Source organism: Pantherophis guttatus, chromosome 2 (genome assembly GCF_059756535.1).
Source record: "Pantherophis guttatus breed Tessera chromosome 2, ASM5975653v1, whole genome shotgun sequence".
Taxonomy (NCBI): domain Eukaryota; kingdom Metazoa; phylum Chordata; class Lepidosauria; order Squamata; family Colubridae; genus Pantherophis; species Pantherophis guttatus.
The window spans coordinates 182040365-182061821 of record NC_142064.1 but is presented as its reverse complement, the minus strand read 5'-3'; the positions used below and the strand labels follow the sequence as shown (position 1 = coordinate 182061821).

The 21457-nt window shown below is 37.7% G+C and overlaps 2 protein-coding genes across 2 annotated transcripts in view; one reads left to right on the top strand and one right to left on the bottom strand.

Annotated features, from left to right (window-relative positions):
• Positions 1-14034, bottom strand: part of FBXO38 (F-box protein 38) — a 31876-nt gene extending 17842 nt beyond the window's left edge. Inside the window, exons 1-12 of the mRNA XM_034405822.3 lie at positions 13919-14034; positions 11847-12025; positions 10811-10944; positions 9552-9715; positions 8618-8783; positions 7825-7962; positions 7176-7313; positions 6208-6301; positions 5037-5167; positions 3655-3825; positions 2043-2185; positions 668-887 (exon numbers count right to left, since the gene is read on the bottom strand). Coding sequence (XP_034261713.1) covers positions 668-887; positions 2043-2185; positions 3655-3825; positions 5037-5167; positions 6208-6301; positions 7176-7313; positions 7825-7962; positions 8618-8783; positions 9552-9715; positions 10811-10944; positions 11847-11974 — 1627 coding nt within the window. The 5' untranslated portion in view covers positions 11975-12025; positions 13919-14034. The remainder of the gene's footprint in view (positions 1-667; positions 888-2042; positions 2186-3654; positions 3826-5036; positions 5168-6207; positions 6302-7175; positions 7314-7824; positions 7963-8617; positions 8784-9551; positions 9716-10810; positions 10945-11846; positions 12026-13918) is intronic.
• Positions 14035-14116: 82 nt separating this feature from the next.
• On the top strand, positions 14117-20480 carry ECHS1 (enoyl-CoA hydratase, short chain 1). Its single transcript, XM_034405891.3, has one exon. The coding sequence runs from the start codon at positions 14989-14991 to the stop codon at positions 15943-15945; it is 957 nt and encodes a 318-aa protein (XP_034261782.1). The 5' UTR covers positions 14117-14988; the 3' UTR covers positions 15946-20480.
• Positions 20481-21457: the final 977 nt, after the last annotated feature.

Genomic DNA, 21457 nt, shown 5'->3' with positions numbered 1-21457 from the left:
CCCTGAAGGAGCACGTGCACAGCACACACAAATATTGAAATATTCTGCAAAGCTAACATTTCAGTAGCAGTTCAGAATGGCAGTTGATAGTAACAGATGCCAACTAAATGCATGTTATCTAAATGGTGGCTTATTATAGCTCAATAAGCACACTTGTATAGCAAAAGAGAAATAAATTCTTTATAGGACACGTTGGGATTTATATATACAACACACTCAAGGATGAACATAGATACATTGTATAGGCTTAAGTATAGCATGAAAACCAATTTGGTGCAGGGGTTAGGCCATCAGGGTAGAAACTGGGAGATGTGAATTCCAGTCCTGTTGAAGAATAAAACTAGCCAGGTAATCATGGGCTAGTCACTTTCTTTTGACCTAGGAAGGAGGCAATGGCAAACCATTTTTGAAAAACCTTGCCAAGAAAACTGTAGGGACTTATCCAGGCAGTCTCTGAAAATTGGGCATGACCGAATGGAGAAAAAAAGCAGAGCATAAAAAATTAGTTTAGTAATAGGAATTAAGTTAAAAGTGAAGAAAAAGAAAGATGTGAAACTTCTCGGGAAGGAGAGGACGATACTTTTCTCCTTGTTTGTGGCCTGTATACCATATATAGACACTCAATCGCATTATTAAAAAATTATTAAAAATTATTAATAAAACTTACCATCTGCTGCATTCTGCTGTTCCTCCATCTGTTCCTCCTGTCGCAATTCATTCTCTTCATTTTGATCATTTGCTTGCTGGTGGTTATTATGGTGAATATTGGCATTATTGTTCTGGTGATTATTATTGTTGTCGTTTTCATTGTTGGAGTTCTGGTTGCTCACCAAAGCAGAGGAAACTCCAATTCCTGTACCTGCACTCAGACCTACACGAGCACATCCCTGAAATACATTAAAGGATTACTGACAGGATGGAATTAATCAACGATCACAAGATTACAGAAAACTGTGACATTTGAACACAAAGTGACTGCTTCTGACCCTTCATAGATATTTCAATGCTCTTCTCCAGAGAAGACCGAATACTTCTGAAATAGGCTGTATAAACACTGCTCTTTTATCTTTGTTTGTTGTTGGCTTAATATGAGGGTAAATAATACTTTTTCGTATTAAGAAAAGTGCCAAAGCAGCTTCTTTGAAGTTTCTTTGCCAAGTTACTCCGCAAAGCACAAATGTTTCCTCCTCATGCTGGATAGAAAAGCCTGAGTATTGTAACCTGACCTGGCTCTGTTGACAATGAAGCTATTTTGTCCAGTATTGGTTCACAACATGTAGCCCACTCCTTCCCAGCCTGAGTTTTGCAGATCTTCAGAAGGTAAGTGAGGAATTCTAAGGGCCCTTGAAGAGGACCATCTGGTGTGTCCAATGCCTTTGGGGACCTGGAAGTGCAGGAAATTGGTGTTTGTGTATGTGTGGGAAATTGATAGATGGACGTTCTAAGGCACCTCTGCAAAAATAAGAATTTTACAGAACCCACTCAGTCATTCTTCATTCTGTAGAATTCTTAACTTTGAAACAGGGTGGTATATAGCTTTTTTTGGGGGGGGAGGGATTGCTGTAACTTTGAACAGTCATTAAATGTTCTGTCACACCTCGAGGATTACCTGTATTTTTATAATCGGCCTCTTGCTTCATACTTCTATTGTAACTTGCAATACTGAACTAGTTTTCAACACTTATGTCTTATCATTATGCAGAATTAATTTGACTTGAGATGTGGAGTGCACACAAATCCTGTTCCCAGATTCCGACCATCCTTGCTACTTTGAAGATTTTCTTTCAAATTACCATTTCTATTGCATGAAAAACTACCAAAAAACAGGATGCAGGAAAACACAGGAAAATTACGATGAAGCTTATGGAAGGCTCATGTTTTCAACTCAGGCTTACCCTTTGTGTGAGCAGATGATTACCTGCATATGATTTTAATTCCATACATTAACCAGATGAAATGTTATCTATTTAAAAGCACTCAGTAGAAGCTTAATATAGTGGGTTTGGTGCACACTTCAAAACTTATTATTTTTTTATGATTACCTTGGGTGGTTCCCGAAACATCTGGTCCAGAGAGATAAACTCCAGGCTTGGTAATAATTCAATAAACTGACTAAAAGAGTCTAGTTTTATTGCATGGCATCTCACCAGAGTGAGATCAAAAAGCCGAGTCCATCTTGAATGATCTACAGAAAAAACAATATATTTTCCTAAATGCCCTTTCCAAGTTTGAATAAATAGTTACTCCTCTTTGACCACATCAATTTGAGTTTCCTTCTTCACTGCTATCAAAGAGGATTCCCAGTTATTCTAATTAATCTATTTTTCTGAAAGCCTCCATTTTTACAGGTGGCTAGTTACACAGAATAATAAATATTATTAAGACTAAAAAAAGCCCTCACCCCTCTCAAACTTAAAATATATTCCCTTTGTTACAGTACAGGTGAAACACAGAAAAATAACAAATCAAACATCTTGGAAACTAATACTAATTATTTCAGAAGCTTAGAGTGGGAGCATTGAAAATGAAGATTTTTTTGTGACTGATCACAATGAGTTTAAAATCTATAGGTTTCAATGAAATAATTCCTTCCATTAGCACAGCTTTCATTTCATAAATAGAAGTTTCCTCTGTTTATGAATTGAGTAGATATTACTCACTGAATCATGAGTGGGTATCCATTTAATGTTTAAATAATGCATTTAACACCCTCCTAGCTTTGTAATCAGGGGTTCATGGTCCAGGCAGGTTTATATAGTAACTTTTCATAAAATGAGTTGACATACTTTATTAAAATACATTTTATATGAGGCTATTCTTGAGTGCTTTAGAAACTACAACTAATATTTAGGAACTAGAGTGCTCAATAACGCTCTTATTGGTTTACATATGCACTGAATAACAATTAAATACTGAGTTACACTCAGTATATTATTGGTTTATAATCCCCTAAATAATCTAAGACCAAGTTATTTGAGGAGCTGCCACTTTCAATACTTCCACCTAAGCTTACTTGCTCTTTATGTTCTATGGAAGATCCCTTTCTTATGATTACAATAAGTCTACAGATAGCTGAAGATAATTTAGCGTAAAAGAGTTTTTTAAAAAAAACTATGGAACCATTATGAGGACTGTGTGGAACTACTACTCTGATATTTTTAAAAATATTTGCTTATATATTTTACAATATATATCCAATATAAAATGACAATGACCTCATACAAATAATAATTACATTAGTATTCATTACAATCACTATGGTTCATTTGCTCTTCCCCCTAATAGTTTGATTTTATGGTTTTAATTTTTGACTCATTTATCATATTGCATTGTTCCATGTTTGTTATTTGTATCATAAGCCACTTTAGATTTTACAAAAAAAAGAACAAGAGGTATAGAATAACAATGTTAATGTTCTGATAGTATTCATCATTCAGTAAAAAATGGAACAGTAGTGTTTCCTTTCAGGACTATACGAATTAAAATAAAGTGATATTTTTAGATCAGTCATATAGGCTGACATGATGAAAACATAGAGACCTCAAACTTGTCATATACACAACAAAAACAATTCTTAAAAATAATCCATTTATTTAAGGAGAGGATATATGAAATATATTGAGGGATTTTAGAAGATGTTAGTGAGTACAATACCTGTGATCCAGCTACTTGGATTATGTAAATGAGGACAGTTGTATATGACAAGATATTTAATTGAAGAGAAGACTTCATTTACTGCTTTCATTCCTATGTCTGTGATAATGCCTGGATTTTCAACCACATCTGCTAATCCATATTTCACCAGATCTGCATTGATCATTTTACCTAGACACAGAGAAAGGAAAAAAAAGAGCCATTTTTTTTCTATGACTTTATATGGCAATGCAGTCTGAATACTGGCCACAGCTATATTAACTATTCATCTCTTGGTCTTAGAAAACAATAATAGCAAAACAAAAAAAACAACATATTTTCTAATAGTCACAAACTTAAGAACTGATCTGTAAGAGCTAACTTAACAAACTGTGCTAAGGTTAAATTCTACCCAGCCCCTACTTTATTTCTGTTTTAAAAGACACTCAACATAATTGGCATAATTAATTATTCTATTAATGTTAAAGATTAGGACAGAATGGGCTGCAAAGTTGAGATATACAAAATCAGTAAGATGAAACATCAATATCCCATTACAGCTACAGATATGAAGTTTCTGTGAAAAAATCTTTAGCAAATTTGTTATTTCATTACTCTCCTGGCATACACAAAAGAATAAAGCTAGGTGTAAAACTCTACCACAGGCCTGCATAATGTATAGCCTGCAAGCCACACATTTTCAAAAAGTAATTAGCTGACTGCCACCAAATTTTACTGCCTGTAGGAAGGATCTACAGCTTCCAGCTAGTTTTCACATAATGTCCATCTCAAAAGGCACATCAGTACCTCTAGATTTCATGGACACTGCCAGCTTTGCTGCTGCCATTTTGCTGTTAGCTACCAAAGAACTAACTGGCCCGCTAGTTATTCCTTTGTGATCCATGATTATTTTTAAGATATCAATCTGGTTGTTGGACCTTTGCAAATTGTGCAGGCCTGCTTTACCATATGTTATTGCTAAAAAGACCCACCAGTATATACTTTGGTTATTCCCTTTGCACATGCTTGATTAAACCTTCTTCAGGAAATGAGAACTTCCAATATTTTTTTTCCAATAAGACATATGCACATTATCTCATTCTATGGTCTTATCAGATCAAGGTTTAATTCCCAAAAGAGAAATTCCCAATGATGTACAGAGAGTTTTCTGCAGCTAATCTCAAGAAATGAAATGCTGTCCAGGCCATGTAAACATACTATTATAATCAAGATTCCTTCTCTAAGTCCCAAGCAAGTTTGATGAGCAACCAAGACTTTAGGGTTGCCTCTAGATTACACAAGAATGTATCTTAACATTTGTACTCCTTTTAGGCAAATAATAAAATCCAGATCTACCCTAGCTGCTGATAGATAACCAACAGAAAGAGTGAAGGATTTCATACACTGTAACAAAAACTCATCAACGTATCCAAGATGTAGTGTTTCAAACTGGGGAAATTCCAATTCTGCCATTTTTAGAGCAGAGAATACTCCATCTTTGGTTAGGGAAGGCTGAATTCGTACTTCATGCAACCTGAAATAAATGAAAACCAAGGAAAGAAGTAAATGTTAACGTGAGTCCATTGATATTAGAACCCTTGATCAAAGCAAAGCAACAACAGAACACTTTTATTACATCAGTATTATTTCTTGGTAACATCTATTATGATATATATTACATGAATTAAGTAAATAGAAAACAAGCCATGGCAAAAAAGCAATACACCGCATTTAAGAAAGCATAAACAAAACTGCATGAATGGTAATTGGTAAATGGTAATGGTAAACAGAATAATTATGGTAATGATTGAAGCCTAGGAAACAGCCTCTTCAAGAGAAGTGCTGATTTACCCACCAGTTTATCAGGTACCTAACAGCCAATGATCTGGCAGTACAAGGAAACAACAGTCAACAACTTTCTGTATTTTTTGGAGTATAAGACGCACTCCACCCCCCCCTAAAAAGTGGGTGGAAATGTCTCTATGTCTTATACAGAGAATGTTGCTGAAACCCCACCCACCTGCCAGCTCCCACCCGCCAGCCATTTTTGGCCTCAATGCGTCACATTTTCGGCCTCCGCATGCCCCATTTAAGGCCCGTTCCAGACTGTGGGGATCACCATAGTCCATCACTGCCGATCGCTGCCTCTGCGCGTCACATCTTTGGCCTCTGTGCATCACGGTTTCGGCTGGTTCTAGGTAATGGGGATTGGCGGTGGTCCCCACTGCCTGGAACGAGCCTTAAGTGGAGCACGCGGAGGCCAAAAACGGGACACGCGGAGGCCAAAAACACGACATGCAGAGGTGCCGATGGGTTGTGGCGATCCCTGCAGCCTGGAACAGCCGACTGGCGGTATTCCAGGAGGCTGATCCAACCGCCAATCAACTGCTGAATCAGGCTGCGATAATGTGCTGGAGTTGACCATGCTGTTTGCTGTTAGGACACTAGCCAGAGGAATACCAAAGGATGCTGGTAAGAGAGGCAGAATTTTTTTTTGTTTTGTTTTCCTCCCCAAAAACTAATGTGTGTCTTATACTCCAGAGAGTCTTATACTCCGAAAAATATGGTAATTACCTTCGTGCAGCAGTTATGATGAGGTAGCCAAGATCAACTTCCAAAGCATTCTTGCAAGCTCCTAGAACTATAGTGTGCAAATTTCTGAAGCCCCCTGAAAATCCAAAAAATAAAAAAGTAATAAATTTTCATTGTGTTTCAGGAGCAATAATCACAGAAGAAATGTTGGAAGCAAAATTGAAAACCCAAACTTTTCATTTCTACTTTAAATGAAGTAGAATACTTCATTTAAATATACTATAGTATATGACTACTATTAGTTAACAGATAATAATCTCAGTATTGGAAAAGATGTAACTTTGGAATATATGAAGCACTTGGAATTATTCCTGAAAAAATAAATTCAACAGTCAAATATTGACAAATACATACTTTTTTTCCCTGTATGTCAAACAATATCAGTACACATCCTTCACTGCAATCTCTGCATACCAGTCTGTAACTTTTTTTCTAATATATTGAACAATTTTTTTTAACATTGATTCATACTCCAGGATCACAGGGTTAGTCCAAAGCGAAATCATACCCCTAGATTAAAAAGAATAAAGAACATGCACACTAAGAAAACCTTGGGGAGGATGGACTTATTTCTACTGTTGTCCTCCATAACCTCTTCAGTCCCCACAGCTACACTATTCTCCAACAACATAAATACAGTATGTTGCTTTATTGTTAGCCAACTTTCTCTATTTCAACAGTTTGCAAGTTCAGGAACTGCAGCCAAATTCGAACGTCTCACAAACACATGTTCACCAAGAGAACATTTTATCCATTGAGAAGCCCAAGGGGAAGTATTAACTCCTTAAATTTCAAATATAAGAATTCTCTATAGTCAGATGTACCTAGTATTTTTTATACTAAAAGCAACCCATATCTGAAGATATTAGCAATATTAATTTTTATAAAGGAAAAGATGAAGAAATCATGGAAAAGTAAGAATTGTTCTTAATTCCAAAGAATTTACATACCAGATCTCCAACTGTCTTCTACAACATGCTGAATAAGACCTCCAAGAAAAGGAACTCGAACTAATTCCAGATGTTCCAAGTTTCGAGCAGAAGCTAAGCCAGTGACCAGGGGAACATACTTCAATGAGTTTGTGGGTCCTATAGAAGAAAGAAAAATTGTAATTCACATTCAGAGGCAGCTAAACAGAAGCATAGAAATGTTAGCATATACTTTCTCTTTTAATAGGATTTCAAGCATTTCCATTCATGTGACAAAACTGTTACTTTCTCAGTAAAGAATGTAAAAGCAGAAAATGCATAGATACAAAGATATTTTGTCTACATTCCTGTAATTCTGCAAAGTCATGGTAGATTATTTTTGATATATGGGATAAAATTTCCCTGTTTTACCACCAAATGACGTAACTAAATCTTGTGTCATACAGGAGAAGGCAGCTGACACAACTTATCAGAAAAAAATTACTTCCGTTTTCAAACTGTGAACAAGGAACAGCAATTTTAACAACTGAATCAGTATTAATCAGATTTGGAGCATCTTGACATTCCATATTAATAATTAATAATCCATTTCTTTACAAAAGCTTGAAATGTTTAAGAAATTGTAATATTTTAACCTACATAATGTTTGAAGCAGCAAGACGGCTTTTACCTGCACAATTTCTCATGACAAAAGTGCGTAAGCTGATGCAAAGGAAATCCTTAAAAGGTTGTGGTTTGGTGAGCCTCACCCACTTCAGGTATAGATGCCTCAGCATTGGAATACAAGGAATGTCAGGGACATTAACTCCTAAAAAAATACACAGAGCAGCAAGCTATGGTCAAAACCAGACATTTCAGAGAAACACTGCAAATATAAATGGTTTGATTTGTCAGTCAACAGGTAGTTCACAACTTACGACAACTGGTAACGGAACTTCAGTCATCATATCACCAGATTCAATTTTTATGACTATTTTTACCATGGTCATTAAGGAAACCACATGGTTGTTAAGTGAATCAGACTTCCCAATTTACTTTTGCTTGTCGGAAGCAGGCCGACAAGGTTGCAAATTGCAATCATGTGACTACAACGTGCTGCAACCTTCATAAATGTGAGCTTGTTGCCAAGTATCTGAATTGTGATCATATCACCGTGAAGGCAATGTGACAGTCATAACTTCAAGGATTGGCTGTAAGTGACTTTTTGCAAGGTCATCATAACTTTGAACTGTTGTTAAATGAGCTATTGTAAGTTTTGGACTACCTGTAGTATTAATCTAGTAATACAATGTTCATAGTGAGCATGTACTTTACAATGTTGAAAAAAATCTATTTGTTTTATCTATTAATATGAATAGCAACCATTCTACTATTGAGAACAATAACAAATCTATTCACAATATGTTCTGATTTCATAGCTTTTCAAAATGCTTAGCTTAATATCAAAAATACGTAATTCTTACCTACTAAGTGCAAAGTCTGAATTTTAGCTCCTATTGGTATTTTCAATTTATTTTCAGGTGGAATTGGGAAGGCACCATTACGATTACGAAACTTGCCTAGGATGTGAACCTGGGGCATGTATGTCCAAATGGCTTCTACTAGTTCCAAATGGGAAGTCTCAACACCCTAAGTAGTATGGGAAAAAATCCAGAATAAACAGTCAAGCATCATCATAGCAAAAACAATATTTATCTTATTTGTATTACCTGAATATTGCCAATTTATGAATAATCCTAATTAGTATTTATTAAGCCAAGTACACTGATAATTATTTGTTGTACATTAGTTGCATATAATATATGAATTAAAAATAGCAGATCTAAATCTCTTTGCTAAAATTTATAGCCTGCCTTTCTAAGAACCCATACATAGCAACCAATAAAATTATCATTTAAGTATCCATAAAACAACTCTTCAGACTGTTATATAAAACTATATCTATTTAGACTATTTTAATAAAACACATGTTGATACATCATAGCTAGTTACATTAAAGTTGTCAATTTTTGCAACTCCATTGCCAAATTATTTTTCCTCACTCTGCAACTAAACTATACACAAAGCAAACATAATCAGTGTATATATCATGTGATTTTATGTAATACACTGTTCTTTCTATGCTATGTTTCATTCATAGATTTCTTCTTATAGTAACAGATTGCATTTTAAACTTCCAGATTTAATTGAAACAGAAAACTGCATGTGAGATTTTAATTACAGTTGCTTCAGATGCGATAATGAAATCCAGATTCAAGGGCATAAATTTGATCCATAAAATGCAAACCCATCTGTCCTTCCAAATTGTCTCCAATATCTGCTATATTTGTCCCCCTAATTCTTATCCAAAATGACAGCTGTCAAATGAAATTACATATTTATGTTTTGAACACATACCAAGAGATTTGGGCAAGCCTGCAAAGCTTCTAGTACCCCGGGAATGCTGAAGGCTTCATAACCCCGAACCCTACGTCTGTCAAGGTGCCTGGGATGAAGGCCATATAGCTGCTCAATGTCTGGCATTTTCTTCAGTAAGGTTAGGAAGCTGGAATCTGTGAATCCTACACAAACAATCCGTATTTCATTTTTTAAATTAAAAACTGTATGTAGATGCACAAAGACAAGTAACTATCTTTATTTTATCGTATATGCACTACCATTCCATTTTGGCATACTCTTTTGTAATTTTAGAATTCAAAGACAATACTGCAGAAAGATGCTACTAGTATTGAGGAAAAACTGAACTATATGCAAGAAGATAACATAACTGAAATAATTGTTTACGGTGTTAAAGGTGTTAAATATATATTTAATCAAATAAATATTTAATTCCCCAAAGTATAGTTTGGTAAGTGGTATCAGAGATCTATGTTATAAAATAGAATAGAATTCTTTATTGGCCAAGTGTGATTGGACACACAAGGAATTTATCTTTGGTGCATACGCTCTCAGTGTACATAAAAAGACAAGATACACTTGTCAAGAATCACAAGGCACAACACCCAGTGACAGTCATATGGTACAATAAGCAATCAAATCATACTAGGAAACAATCAATATCAGTATAAATTGCAAGGATATAATATAATGGATCATGACTAGTTTTTTCATCACACATCTTAGATTTGTGTGTGTGTGAGAAAGATGAGGTTTAATTTCCATCCGAATACATTATTCATGTACTCCCAATTTTAAATTTTCCTTCAAAAGGAAGAAAAGACAGTTGGCTCATTGTTCTACAAGGCTTCCTTATTCCCTACTTTAAAAGGAAGTACTACACTTGCCCTTTCTGAATCTGTAACTTTTCCTAAGTTTTCCTGACCTTTCAGAATGCCTGCAAAATATTAGGCAATTTCAGATACCATAACAATCTAGAATAAATCCCCAGTGATTCAGGATGAAGATTAAATTTAAAGATTAAAGTTCCATTTCAGAAGATCCCTATTTCATTATTTCTGCATAGCTGACTGCCTAATCAAGTTGTTTTCTCTTAAAATACATACATGTTACTAAGAGCTTCTGCTATCTCTTTATTATTCAGGGAAGCTTTCCCATACACACATAACGTTTGTGGAAATTCTATTTTTTTTTTTTTTTTAATACTATAGCTAAACAGAAAATGTAATTAAAGTTGTCAAGTTTACAGCACCACTTACCAGTGGGCATATACTCCCACCAGCGACCTGCGCAGAGATCCACAACTTTTACTACTCTTAGATACAAGATGACAGCTTCCTTTAACTTCCGGGAGAGGCATTCCATGCACATAATATCCTGCAGGGGAAGATACCTTCAGGAAGAAAATAAAATGGGATTAATTTTTAGATGGTTTCTTTTCTCTACTATTATACTAAAGAACAATTTGTATACTAAAGAACATTTATTAACAACTACAGCAAGAAATAAATTCAACAGAATAAAAACAAAACTGTAATAAAACAGGTCATTTGATTTATTTATTCTTTTTCAATCATCAAGTAACAATTGTTCCTTTGGGAGAATCACATCCTAAAATATTAAAAAGACAAAGACATCACGTGTGTAAACATTGCCATCCAATCATGGCACCAGGGCTTCAAAATTACCAGGCTGAATTTTTAGAATAGCTGGGAACTATATTTGTCAGGCAATGAAAAAACAATAACGTAAGTTACCAAAGAGGATATTTGATAAATGAGTCCTGCATTTTATAGTTATCCCAAATAGAGAGAAAACCCTCTCTGTAGAACATTTTTTTTTAATTTCATAGGTCAATGATTATTCAGCAATGGCAAATTATTACTACACCAAAAGAGGTAATCTGAACCTTCTTTTGAAACTTTTAAAACAATTCAAAAGCCCACTCCCTATCTGGAACAGCACAACCCCAAAGGTAAGGGCAGGCTCTACTTTTAGAAAGCATTACGACCTGGCTCTTTCAGAGGGCCTTTGGATATGGTGAGTATTGTTACTTGCTCCTGAAGAGTAATATCCTAATGCCTAGTGGCACTAGGCAACATGTGAATGATTAGGATACTTTTTTTCTGCAACACAAAACGTTTCACAAAGTAATACATGATGTATTGGCATAATGTTACCCAAACCTCTAAATGGAAACAGTTAAATGTCAACATTAGGCAGATGCTTGTTATCACTGACCATTAAAGTGAATGATGGGAGATATTAAAACTAAAACAAAATCTGTTTTCTTACCTAAAGATATGGCAAAGCACTTCATGTGAAAGCTGGTTCATGTAGTCTTTCAGCTCAGCAGCTTTGATGCATACAGGACTTTCCCGGCTTGTGGAATACATTTTCATGTTTTTCCGTCTAGGCCCCATTTTGATTGTATTTGCAGATTGCAGAGTACTGCACTTCTAAGGACAGTGGAACTGAAAGAGAAAATTAAAATAAGTGAACAGTTTTAATGGCAACTTAAATTAACATAAAGTCTATGTAAAAATTATATCTGTACAAAGCTTAAAAAACACAATTCAAAAACTAAGAGAAGCCTTCTGGAAAGATGTGTCATACTCTCCACTATGCACAGTATCTTCCATTTGGATGTAAGGACTTTCTGATTAGGAGAAACCAGTTTGTAAATGAAACCCCAAGTCACATCTGTTGTGAAAAAATCATTAGTGTTTGTGAAGAATTACAATTAGTGTTCCAAAGCCAAAGGAATTTTTTTTTTTTTTTGATTAGCCTAGTCCTGCATGACTCCACTTAAGTTCTTAACAAATAATATCAGGCATTCATATTCAGTCATAATCACAATTTATTCCAATGGTGCTTATCTCAAATTCAGAGAGAATTGCTAACATAAGTAGTGAAGGATTAAAACCGTTAGCAAATTTCAAAAGACATACCAACTCTTCTGCTGTCTTAGAAATAAATCTCACTGAATTTATCAAAGGATAGTTAAGTCAACATCCATAAAATTAATTTAGAAAAGAAAGTGGCCAGTTTTTGTAAAAATTGTAAAAATTTTGTAAAAACTGTTAGCAATTAGACTTTTTGTATATAATTTCCCACCAGTCTCCCTATTTACAATCTTCCCACAACTGTACACTGTGCAATTCATATAACATCCCATGCCTCTCATAAAGTAGCCTATAATTTAAAAATCAAATACTGCATAACAAGTTCATCAGTATGCAAGAGTTTGCATCTGCATCAAGATTTTGAATCACAGTCTATGTGATTCAAACGCAGATTCAATGCAGTAAATAAATGCATTATTCAGAGGAATTAACAATTATACTACAGAATATACGAAGGGTTTTTTTTTTAAATTCGTAATCCAAGAAATTCATTAGTTTCCCCTTCAATTGGGCTGAATCCACACAACAGAGTAGATTATGCTCAGATGGATTCCAGTTTATTCTGTGAAGCCAGTAACTGTATTTTGGTAACAACATGCAATTATGAATACTTGTTTTGTAAGAATCCTTTACTGTACTAAAGGAGTGGGGGGGGGGAATCATTATTTCAAAAAATTCTGTAAAGTGGCATCATCCATGTGCTAGCATTATAATCCCCCTATAGTGGGATTGTAAGTCATTCCAAGGGTTTGAAGAGCTCCACTATTCTACAAAAACTTAAGTGGAAGAAATAAAAATAAAAACACTCATTTGGTGTGCCGGGGGACAGCAACGGAAACCATAATAACCCCCATCTTGCTTTTTTTTTTAAAAAAAAAAGACAATGGGAATGAGGAAAACACAAGAGAACTGCTTGTCAAGTCTGGAAGACAACAGCAAGACCAAGTCCAACCTTCAACCCCAGCTGTGTAAGCCTAAACAAGTTAGTAAGGAGGGGGGAGGGTTTGGGGGTTAAGTGTCTTCCTTGCTCTTCCCTCCTTCCTTTTTTAAAACTCCATCACCAACCCTTCGCCCTTCCTTGGCTCCTCAATAACCGCTGAGCACTCCTTTCTCAATAGGATAATAAGTAGGCCGCGGGTGCTCAGGCTAACAAGACACGGGGGAAAAAAGCTGGTCATTCAAGAGCGTCGTTTTTTATTTATTTATTTTTTTACCCATCCCCACAGGGGCTGCTCCCTTCTATTGACATCTCTGAGTTGTCTCACACCAGCCTGTCCGGAAAAGGGGAAGGTCAGAAATCAGTGCTGACCCACCCCCACTCTAAAACGGCCTGCCGTAAGACAACCCCCCCCCCCCGTCGCGAAAGCAACGGCAGAAACAGCCCTGACTGCCCAACCGTCAACTGCCCTCCCGCAAAGCACCCTCAGCGACCAAGTCCCACCCTCACCCTCGGGCGCCTACCTTTCCTCATTGAGACTCTAATCCGAGCAGCTCAGGAGACGCTTTCCCCCCACCCCCACCCCATTGCCTCACAACACTTCCGCTTCCTGTCCATCCCTCACTACTTCCGCAAACTCTGCCCCTCCTCCCCAAGAGAGACCACAAAGAGAAGAGGGAGGGAGGGAGAAGCGGAACGAGTGGCTCCGCAACCCTCACTTCCGGCACGCGTAGAGAGACCAGATTTAGGTCCGAAGGGAAAGAGATTTTCTAAAAGCCGTCGCTGGGAAGTTTTTTTTTTTTCCCCATTGCCTTTCTGCCTTTTGCTCTTTAAACCGGATCTTCTCATTACACTCATTTCAACCTGGTTAGAAAATTGAGCACTCCCCCCCCACAAGCGTTGACAAATCCATAATTTTGTTGATTATCCTAGCCTTAAAAGAGAATTCCAGTTTTTCCCCCCCCTCATAGATATTGCAGCTCTTTGCATCTTCGTTTTTCGCTTTTACTTGAAACTGTTAGCATTGCATCAAAAGAAGTTAATATAACTTTTTTTTTTTTTAACTCTTGAGCCTTTAAACCTCCGACAGCTGGTTTCTTAGTGTAAATGTTTGATCTGGGAAAAAAAGGGTCAGGACATTTTTTTAAAAAATCCCGCAGAGGGAATTTTTTGGACATAAAGAGATTTATGCATTGTGTTTGCTTTTTCTTTTTGTTTTTATTGAGGTGAACAGTGGTTTAGTAGAATGCCTTTCATCCAGGGGTGAAATCCAGCAGGTTCTGACAGGTTCTGGAGAACCGGTAGCGGAAATTTTGAGCAGTTCGGAAAACAGCCAAATACCACCTCTGGCTGGCCCCAAAGTGGGGTGGCAATGGAGATTTTGCAATATCCTTCCTCCAGGAATGGGGAGGGAATGGGGATTTTGCAGTATCCTTCCCCTGTCACGCCCACCAAGCCACGCCCACAGAACCGATAGTAAAAAAAGTTGGATTTCACCACTGCTTTCATCCAACAACAACAACAACAAGGGTCCTGTCGTGAGAGCATCCAATGAAGAGCAAGTGGGCGATGCCCTGTGAAACTCTCCCCGCATATGGAAGAACGCATCACTCGGGAACCGGAAGTGCTTCCGAGGGCCTCTTTGGACTGGAACCCCTGCGTCCTTGCTACCCTCGCCAGCATGGCCACCGCGCTGCTCCTTCGCCGTCTGTCTTTGGCTATGGCCGGTCAGCCGCCCCGACGCTTTCTGGGCTCGGCGGCGGCCACGGCGCATTTCCAGCACCTGCTGGTGGAGAAGAAGGGAGCCGGGCAGAGAGTGGCGGTGATCCAGCTGAACCGCCCGAAGGCCCTGAACGCGCTTTGCGACGATCTGATGAAAGAGCTGAGCGAAGCGCTGGACGCGCTGGAGCGGGACCCGGGCGTGGGCGCCATCGTGCTGACGGGCAGCGAGAAAGCCTTCGCCGCTGGCGCCGACATCAAAGAGATGCAGCACCGGACTTTCCAGGAGTGCTACGGCGGCAACTTCCTCGCCCATTGGAACCGCCTGGCCAGCGTCCGAAAGCCGGTCATCGCCGCCGTCAATGGCTACGCGCTGGGCGGCGGCTGCGAACTGGCCATGATGTGCGACATCATCTACGCGGGCGAGAAGGCGCAGTTCGGGCAGCCGGAGATCCTGCTGGGTACCATCCCCGGTGCCGGCGGGACGCAGAGGCTGACCCGAGCGGTGGGCAAGTCTCTGGCTATGGAGATGGTCCTGACCGGGGAACGGATCTCGGCCCAAGAAGCCAAGCTGGCCGGCCTCGTCAGTAAAGTCTGCCCGGTGGAAAAGCTGCTGGACGAAGCCATCGGCTGCGGGGAGAAGATCGCCCGCCACTCCAAGCTGGTGGCCGCCATGGCCAAAGAAGCGGTCAATGCCGCCTTTGAGCTCACCTTAGCAGAGGGCAACCGGCTGGAAAAGAGGCTCTTCCACGCCACTTTTGCCACGGAGGACCGGAAAGAGGGGATGAATGCCTTTGTGGAGAAGAGAGATGCCAAGTTTAAAGACCATTAATTCCTCCCACCTGTAGCCGTTTGGGAGGGGGGTGTAGTGACGGTGGTGGGCTAGGAATGCAATTACATTTATAGAAGACAATATTGCCAAAAGAGGCCTTTGATTTGCAATCCCTGGACCCTAAAATGACAGCTATCTCCTTGCCAGAAAGTAATCCCAGCTCTGATTATTGGCACCATAGTGCCAATGGTGTGCAAAAATCAATTTCTTTGGAAAGGTGGTAATTAAAAATAAAATGATCCCAATTTCCCTTAAAAGTGATCTTTGCAGAATGCCTGGGATTGCATAAAAATGGAAGCTTTTGTGTCCACAGAAAATGGGCAAAAATTCAAGGTGAAAGGAATAGTTATTACGGCACTAGAATTATGGATTGATGTATCCATGATTCTATACTGGTGTGCCTGCTGGATTCTTTTAACTTGGTGGTAAATCTGAGCTTTAGCTACTGCTGTCCCATAGAAGCTATAGAGTAAGATACATCTGGTGTGATTGCATGTGGTTAAAAAGTCGCTAAGGTCAGTTCTAATCAAGAATATGCTGGTGCATCAGTGGAAGCGCTTCATAAACTTGTGTTAATAACAAACCAGTAAATGAAAAATTGCTGTGTCATTGCAATGGAAACTTGGTTAAAGCATTCCGTCCTGGATAGGCTGTTCGCTTAGGTGGATTTTCAACATTTTGGCTTATTTTCTTTTGAGAGTGGGCATCAGAATTTTATTTTTTAATGTATGATAGTGTGTTCACACAAAAAAAAAATCAGTAAAGGTTATCGTATAAGCTAATGAAAAATGCAAAAAAAAAGTATTCTCACATCTTCCACTGATTTCTCAATTGCAATAAACACTTAATAAAATGATGTTATTTAAAAATAGATTGTATCCCTTGCCCGCTCTGCCCTTCATCTATTTTTTTTTAACACATAGTTTTATTCGGATATATTCAGGAGTAACTCTGAGGTAAAAGGAGAGTTGCTTACTCCAATAGTGAACATCATATTTCTCTTTACTGCTGCTCTTAAAAGCTTTTTGCCCAAGACAGCTAATAGAACCGTCTCTGAATTTCAGGACTAGAACATCAGCCATTGCTTTTATGCCCTATAATTTTAGGAATAATCTGCTAAATTGTAACACTGAGTAATGTATTTTAGTTCACAAAGCCATCTGTAGGCAATTTCTGTCTCAGAAGGCAATCTGGTTCTGGATTGGGTGGCCCTGCTCAGCTATAGTTAGTTATGGCTTGGTGACTTCTCAGTAGAACTCACTGCAATGCACTTTATATCAGGTTGTTCCTGAAGAACACTGAAATCTACATCTGGTACAAAGAGACCAACCTCAATAGTTAGGAGCACAACCTGATTTGTCTAAATGACACCTCTACTGCAAGAGTTGCACTGCAAGAGTTGTTAGTAAGCTTTTTGGGTACAATTCAAGGTGCCAGTTGTCACCTTTAAAACCTAATATATCTCAACCTGGGTCTGACAACATCTGGATATCTGACAGCTACTTCAAGTGGGATTGCCCCACTCAAGAAGAACTGGAAGGGAAGGCTTGTTCTGGGTGTGATTCCTTTCTCAGGGTATTGCTACACTTTCTGAACAGCGTACCCCTGGAAATTAGAGCAGATGCAACCCTGCAAATATTTGGAAGGCCATGAAGACCTGGCTTTTTCTCAGATTTCCAGAGGCGATGGTATAAATTCTGTTGTAGAAGGGATACTGGTTGACTGTTTCTTGGTGTTTTTTAATGCTGTATTATAGTCTTTCATCCCATTGTTGTATGTATAGGTAGTCCTCAACTTACAATCACAATTAAGCCCAAAATTTCTGTTGCTAAGTGAGACATTTGTTAAATGACTTTTGCCCCATTTTATGACCTTTCTTGCCACAGTTGTTAAATGAATCACTGTAAGTCAGTTAAGTTAGTAACACGGTTGCTAAATGAATGTGGCTTCCCCATTGACTTTGCTTGCCAGAAGGTCACAAAAGGTGATAACATGACCCTGGGATACTGTAACCACCATAAATATGAGACAGTTGCCAAGCATTCAAATTTTGATCACATGACCATAAGGATTCTGCAATGGTCGTAAGTGTGAGAAACAGTCATAAGTCTTTTTTTTCAGTGCTATTGTAACTTGAACAGTCACTAAATGACCTATTGTAAGTCAAGGACTGCCTGTACTTGTGAAACTATTCAGCTATTGTTTATGAGGTGAAATGGAAGTTAGGAAAACTGGTCAATGTCCAGAAATCAGGATTCTTAGTAAAATATAGTATATTTATCTCAATATGGTGAACTTAAACCGAAAGCCCTGATCAACTTGGTACCAAGTAAAATAGACCATTTACTTTCACATGAATCTATCCAGACCATATAGTTAGACTCTCCACTGATAATACATTCCCATTCTTCATATGCATAGGCTGAAGTCAGACTGTTGTCTAAACTTAAATAGGCCATTTTGCTTCCATACTGTAGAACTCGTATCAAACTCAATCGGGTCATATGACGTATCGCAATATTTTTTGCCTTTGTGGAGCCAGGGTAAGCATGGCCTGTGCGTGATGCATCTGGCCTTCAGGCCGCCAGTTTGACACCCCCGCTGTAGAACATTACAACCTGTAATCTTTCTGACACCAGTGTTAGTTTTTGATATGAGGAAAACAATTTTCTTAATATATGTCAACAAAAATACTGTTTTTGGTAATGTTGGTCCCAGATAATGGCATGGAAGAATCCTGAATCTTGAATGATAAACATCTAAGCATGAATTTTAAAAAGCCTATAATTTTTTTTTCTTCAGTCTATTCCCTTCTAGTGCTTGTTTGTGTCATAGAATATGTAAGAAAACCTGGGAAAGTTACAAATGCAAGATATCAGTAGTAGTAGTAAGGCTCTTTGTGTAATACAAAGCCAACTGCCAAAAAGAAACTTGTGACCTACCAATATATGACACTGGGGCAATTTGAATGATATGTGCATTTTTTCTCATAGTTGCCTGTTCCTAACCTTGATGAAGCCAAAATGACTAAATGTGTGACATCACAATGCAAGCTTCTCTCTTCCATATTTGCATCACAACATCACACACTAGGACAAAATTTATGTAGAGACTCACATTTTGTTGCTAACCTTCCTGCTGCACACAGTTATGTTAGTTGTGTCAATGTAAAACATCAGTTTATCACTTAGGATTAATTTTTATTCAGAGAAATAAGAGATATGTTTGAATTTGCAAGTCAATAGCTTTTTTAATTGCCAATTAGATAGACAGTGGACCAAAAGTTGTTTCCAAAGCCTTTTTCATTCTTTAAAGATGATCCATTCAACTTCGCACTTGGTCTTCTATTCCTAAATACAAGGAAGGAAAAAGAAAAGATTAAAAATTCTCATTACCAAGAAACATTTTTTTTTTAAATGCATTTGCATTTATGCTTTTTTCCTTGATACTTGTAAGTAATAACATCTCAATAGTAATTGAGATTTAGTAGTTTTGGGTAAATATGCTCTGTGTCCCATTAATTTTTATCCCCACCACTCCTCATTTTTCATATCAATATGACTTCTTGAACATTTTTACCATATTTATGCATGTCTTTATGCTTCACCACTGTCTGAGCTACTCTGTAGGTTTTTTTGGCAAGATTTAAGAGAGGGAGTGCCATTATCTTCTTCCTAAAGCTGAGAAAGAGTGTGACTGGCTCAAAGTCACCTACCTGGCTTTATATCTAAGGCTTCTAGTTCTCCTGTCTTCTGGTTTTTAGCTTAGTGCCTTAACACAAAACTAGCTGTTTCTCAGATCAATATTGCTAAAAATTTAGAAACCTATGGCACATTTTTAAATCTGTGATCGAAGTTGGTATTCTACCAACCAATGCTTATTTTCTATCTTAAGCACATTTACTGGAGATTCGTGCAATATGACAAACTGGATATACCTTTTTGGAGCATTCTCCTTCATGACGTATGCCAATTTTACGCCCAGTTGCCCTGTAACAGCAGAGAAATAATTTGTGTGAATGACTAAAGCCTAGAACTGTACCAGCCAACCTTACAGGTGTTATATTGCTGAAATGATATATAGAAAGTGCTTGAAGATTAAAAAATATTTCTATTTCACCTTTTGGCTATATGGTCCACAAAGCATAGCATAAAACAATGGCATCTTAATTAAAAACTTACAATAAGATACAAAGGAAGGAAGGAAGGATAGTTCTAGTTAAAAACAACTATGTTATTATCTAATGGTAAAATACTGATTGGGTTGATTGCTTAAAAGATTTCAGAAGGCAATTTCATAAAGAAAATGCTTTATATGTTTTATACATATAAAAATATAGTGAACTGATATAAATTATATATATAAAACAGTGAACTGATGATCAGATTTCTTACAGAGTTCACCTATTGCCTTAAGCCATACTGTATGTTTTTTTAAAATGTGATTTTGAAATCAGCTATTATAACTTATAAACTTAAATGTATTATTTTTATGCAAGAATCTGGCCATTTCAGTAAACCATGCCTCAATCAATAGCTATGTGTCATATGCCTTATTTATTTAGCGTTCTACATCATAATGTGGTGTTTGGCTTAATGTGTTATGTAAATCCACTTCATCATGGTTAATTCACTAAGTCTTAATTTGAGAAACTGTAACTTAGTTTGATGAATTTAGGCTTCGTTCTTCGGAATCTGACCAGTTGATATAGGCTGAGGACAGCCTCTAGGAGGCTAAATCACATTAATCGCATATTCATGATGAAAAATTCAGCTACTTAAAATTTCATAAAGCTTTCTAGACAGGATCAATGCCAGATATAAGTGGCCTTTTGGGAAAATGTCTCCCTCTATTATTGTGCCTTCATGGAAATTTTAACAGGACTGGGAATTGGGTCTGTTTATACGATCAGAACTGAACCTTTGGGCTAGATCTGGGTTCCACAATCCAGGACTTTCCCAAATGCTCTCATCTGAATAGGAGACAATATGTATAATAACTCAATGGTGCACATGCTATACAAAAATGAAGTGCTAACTAGCCAGTTCTATATGTTTCCCCAATCCATAAGTAACCAGCAAGCTGAAGTCTGAGAATTAGTCAGTGAGGATCCTAAATCACCAACTGTTCCACTGCCCTATATGGATATCTGCTCTCATAGGCGATATCTATGCCACTAGTCAATAGAGCTGCAGCCAAATGTGACTTTCAGGCATAGCCGTTATTTGCACATACCATGATAACTGCTGCTATACAAGCAGGGAAAAAGGAAGAGAAGGAAAAGGGTTTACTCACTACCACTCACCATATAAAGAAAAGAAGAGTGGCAATGGATAGGCAAGATAGCAATGGTAGAATGAAAGGGCCAATGAAAAGAAGTAGCCCTTATTGTTGCTGTTGGCTGGATTCAGCCATTTCTTAATTTCTCCTAATGCTGTATACCAGAGGTCTTCAAACTTGGCAGCTTTAAGACTTGAGGACTTCAACTCCCAGAATTCTCCAGCCAGCTGTG